At 43.6% G+C, this 4,487-nt stretch overlaps 1 protein-coding gene across 1 annotated transcript; it reads left to right on the top strand.

The window, feature by feature from the left end:
• Positions 1-273: 273 nt before the first annotated feature.
• LOC120859561 (m-AAA protease-interacting protein 1, mitochondrial) lies at positions 274-2,234 on the top strand. The gene has a single exon (XM_040235624.1). It carries the CDS (start codon positions 1,622-1,624, stop codon positions 2,087-2,089), a length of 468 nt encoding a protein of 155 aa, XP_040091558.1. The 5' UTR covers positions 274-1,621; the 3' UTR covers positions 2,090-2,234.
• Positions 2,235-4,487: the final 2,253 nt, after the last annotated feature.

Here is a 4,487-nt window from a genome sequence, read left to right as displayed (position 1 = left end):
AGTTTCTTAAGCAGAAAAGTCTTGTTTTGCAAATTAGTTACTGATTTCTAGTCTTATTACACTGTGATCAGTGTTATTTGCAATTTTCCACTTTACAATGTTTAGTGATGCTTTCTTTGTAACATATTATGTCTTGTCTAGAAAGGCTTACAAAACATTTTTGGCTAGCCATCTTACAAAGCATTTACACATTCATATATCATTTGATGGTCACAATTCTGTCCTGAAGGCATCTATACACTAATGTGTCCCGTGGTGGGGAAGGACAACCACCCATCCAGCCTAGCCTCCCAAATAAATTAAGACTTGAATCCTCCCCGTAGGTTTCTAACTCCTGAAAGAAAACTTCATCCCTGTCTTTTGTAACACTCAGAACTGTAGCTCTAGAACCGTCCTCAGAGATGTAAATATCAAGTAAAATTACTGGGGTAGGGGGTTCTTTATCATGAGCAGACTAATTGTAACCTTATGTTTTGTTTTTTTAAATATCTGCTCGTCTCTTTATTCTCAGTTTTTCTGATGCCTAGATTCCCTTGCAAAAGCACTGCAAGTAAAAACACTTTCTCCCCCATTAACATTTTTCTGAGTTTTGTTTTAAGGAACTAAGTTTCGAACTACAGATACAAAAGAATCGAACGTCTGATCTACAACCCACGTTAGTTAGAATCCAGTGGAAATTTCTCGTGGGATTCCCATTGCTTCCCCTTTTGGATCAGTGCAGTGAAAAACTGCTCCTTCAAATCCAGTAATTAGTGTAGACTAACAGGAGCCATTCAAGCTATTGGGGGTGGGGGTCGGAGGTGGGGCGCGAAACCGCCCCTGGACTTTAAGAAATTCGACGAAAGACTTAAAGACCTGGGGGAGGCGGGGGAGGGGAGTTGGGGGTGGGTGAGTATTTCCCTAGGGTGCCATGGTAGTGGTATTAGACTCCTTGATCGAACTCCCGCAAGGCAGCTATCGGGGCTTATTAGGCAAAATATCTCTCATAGCGCTCTGACGTCCAACTGCTTCCCAGAAACATGGAACGGTGCTAGCCGAAAAATTTAATATGAGACCGGCAACACCCCCCACGTGCTCCCTTGGCCGCAGGACCAACTAGCCACTTTAAACTGACAACCTTCTCGCCACAACCTGGATCCCAAGAAACCAGTTCGAAGCCGCTCGAGTGGTAGGAACGGGTATCCACCGACATCCCGTGGTTCCGCCTCGCGAGAGGGCCTCACCTGCGGATACAGGTGCTCTATGAACTGCTCCTGCGAAACGCCCTCGAATCGGGGTACTGGGAAGCGGTGCCCAGCCATGGTTGTTCACGCCAATCCTTTTCCAAGTCCTCGGACCCTCTGCACCAACACGTTCCTCAGCGCGCGATCCGCCCGGAAACAGGACCCGAAGAGAAAAGGTCCGGGAGGCAGGCTGAGTCGCGAGAACTGCCGGTTCCTAGTGTGGGGCTCGGGACCGACAGGCGTATGATGGAGAGCAGAGAAAGGGCGAATTCACCAGAGGTGGCAGCAACAGGCCAGCTCGACTCTCCAGTCTCTTTCTCCGAACCTCGCTGGGGTGGTTTCACACCGACTTACTTTCCATGATGCACAGGCAAGCACAGGGGTGAAAGGTCACAAAAATGGCGCTGGCCGTCCGTCTTTTACCCCGCTTGCTACTTTCTCGGCCTCTATCGGGCTGCGCCTCCCGGCTCCGGACTCTCGGTTCCGCCGAGGTGAATCGCCCATTTTCTGGACTTTGCTGCTTCTGCCGCCGTCGCCTCGGCTCGGGAGCAGCCCCATTTCCTCGAGTCTCTTGGGCCTCCGCGGCCTTGGCCCTGTCTGCTCGGGGTCCTCAGCGTCCCTTGCTCGGCCCCCTGGAAGTGGCCTCAACCCTCCCCACTTTCCCTTCTTGCCCCCGGCGAACCTACAGCACCGAGGAGCAACCCCAGCAGCGTCAGAAAACCAAAATGATCATTCTGGGGTTCTCCAACCCCATCAACTGGGTTCGGACTCGAATTTACTCCTTCCTTATCTGGGCCTATTTCGACCAAGAGTTCAGCATCACAGAGTTCTCAGAAGGAGCGAAGCAGGTTGGTTTATTTCTCTAGGAGTAACCTATCCACCTCTCATGAATTCAGCAGTTAAGATAGCAAACGTGTTTAGCGATGAGGTTTCAACTGGGTCTCAAATGATCAAATGTGGGTAGTGACTCAAATACAGAGCCCTCCGGCCACTTGCTGTAAATTAAGCTGCTGCTTTTGTTTGCACGGTCTCCGAGGGATAGGGGATTGATGGAGACACCAATTTGAAATCCCTTAATTACTTTTTCTGCCCTCTGCAGGTTTTGAATCAGATAGAAATGGATTCAAAGCCTATTTTTGTCACTTAAAAGCTTCATGGCTTTATTTCTTCTGAAACGTGATTTTCCTGCAGAATGAAAAAGACGATACTGATTATATGCTGGCATTGATATATTTACTTCTAGTTTTTTTCAATTTATTTATATAAACACAGCCATTTATACTTATTTATGTGATCTGTCAGTTATAAATTGAATGTTTTCAGCTTTATATAATCAGTGTCAATATTACCTCATGCTTTTTGCTTCCCTGAGTCAATTCTTGACTAATCTGTGTTTTTACAAAAAAATTTAAAAGCAAAGAGCAAGCATAGTTAACAGCATTATAAGGGATAAACCTCAGTTCCTGTCAGTTCTCAGAATCTTTTGTTTGTGCAGAGGTAAATGAGCATGATGCTACTGTCCTTCAGGATTCCTGCAGATGACTTGTGAGCTTGTCTACCTCTTGCTCATTTATGTGTCAGTAAGGAATGGAAGTCATCCCCCCATGGACAGGACAGGAATCAAGCCTAACTCCCTACTTCCTTTGACCACAAAGTAGCATGGAACACTTTTTAGTCACTCTTTGATCCTAAAGGTCCTCCAGCTGTGAGCTATTTTAGCCCCCATCCTTGCTATTAAGTAGTATTTGTACCCATTCATCAGCCAGTCTGTATGCAGTCTTGCCTCATCTAAGTCAATTTTTGTGCATTTACCCATTCTGATTTGCAAAAAGAATGTTAGGTCATCCATGGCAAATATTTAGAGATTCCATTAAACCAGTAGTTGCTTAACATAACCTTTCAGGTCAAACAAACCAGTTTTTAACACCTACAGTTTAAAAGGACATGGCTGAAAAGTCTTCCTACCTAGATCTCATAAGGCAACTCTTCCTTCTTTTGCATAGATGTAATTCTAGGGCTTGGGAATAATCTGGTGCATAAACATTGCTTAGATTATCTATTCTCATGAGCTCAACTTACCCTTTAAACTAACCTCCCAACTATAGAATATTATCTTGGGATGTGAATATCAAGCTGTCAGTTAGATCATGTTCATTAACATTTTTCTTTTTCAGTCATGGAACATGAAAGACATCTTCATGCTCATTATTCTAGTCTAATTCCCTTTTACAGATGATAAAAATCAAGTCTAAAAAGGTCAAATGATTAACTCAAGAATGCATAGCTAGCAACTGCTGAGGTACATTGTTCTGTGACCCATTCTACAAGCACTCTTGGTTCTCCAGAGTTACTAGAAATTGACATGGTTAAGTATAACCTAGGCAAGCTTTTTAAAAACATTTTATACTTTAAAATTTTTTTCTCATGGTATAATTGTAATATTGTTACAGATATACAATGTAGTGATTCACAAGTTTTAAAGGTTACACTCCATTTATAGTTAAAAATATTGGCTATATTCCCTGTGTTATACAGTATAGCCTGTAGCTTATTTTAAACCAATCTAACTACCACACAATTGCACTCATCCCACATGCTAGTAAAGTAATGCTCAAAATTCTCCAAGCCGGGCTTCAGCAATACATGAACCGTGAACTTCCTGATTTTCAAGCTGCTTTTAGAAAAGGCAGAGGAACCAGAGATTAAATTGCCAACATCCGCCAAAAGCAAGAGAGTTCCAGAAAAACATCTATTTCTGCTTTGTTGACTATGCCAAAGCCTTTGACTGTGTGGATCACAATAAACTGTGGAAAATTCTGAAAGAGATGGAAATCCCAGACCACCTGATCGGCCTCTTGAGAAATCTGCAGGTCAGGAAGCAACAGTTAGAACTGGACATGGAACAACAGACTGATTCCAAATAGGAAAAGGAGTACGTCAAAGCTGTATATTGTCACCCTGCTTATTTAACTTATATGCAGAGTACATCATGAGAAACGCTGGACTGGAAGAAACACAAGCTGGAATCAAGATTGCTGGGAGAAATATCAATCACCTCAGATATGCAGATGACACCACTCTTATGGCAGAAAGTGACGAGGAGCTAAAAAGCCTCTTGATGAAAGTGAAAGTGGAGGGTGAAAAAGTTGGCTTAAAGCTCAACATTCAGAAAATGAAGATCATGGCATCTGGTCCCATCACTTCATGGGAAATAGACGGGGAAACAGTGGAAACAGTGTCAGACTTTATTTTTTGAGGCTCCAA

Source organism: Oryx dammah, unplaced genomic scaffold (assembly GCF_014754425.2).
Source record: "Oryx dammah isolate SB20612 unplaced genomic scaffold, SCBI_Odam_1.1 HiC_scaffold_1585, whole genome shotgun sequence".
Lineage (NCBI taxonomy): Eukaryota > Metazoa > Chordata > Mammalia > Artiodactyla > Bovidae > Oryx > Oryx dammah.
The sequence above is the reverse complement of the archived record's forward strand: the minus strand, read 5'-3'. Positions and strand labels throughout refer to the sequence as shown.

Excerpts from the sequence above, each read along its gene's own strand:
- LOC120859561 (XM_040235624.1), top strand. The coding sequence starts at position 1,622 with ATGGCGCTGGCCGTCCGTCTTTTACCCCGCTTGCTACTTTCTCGGCCT.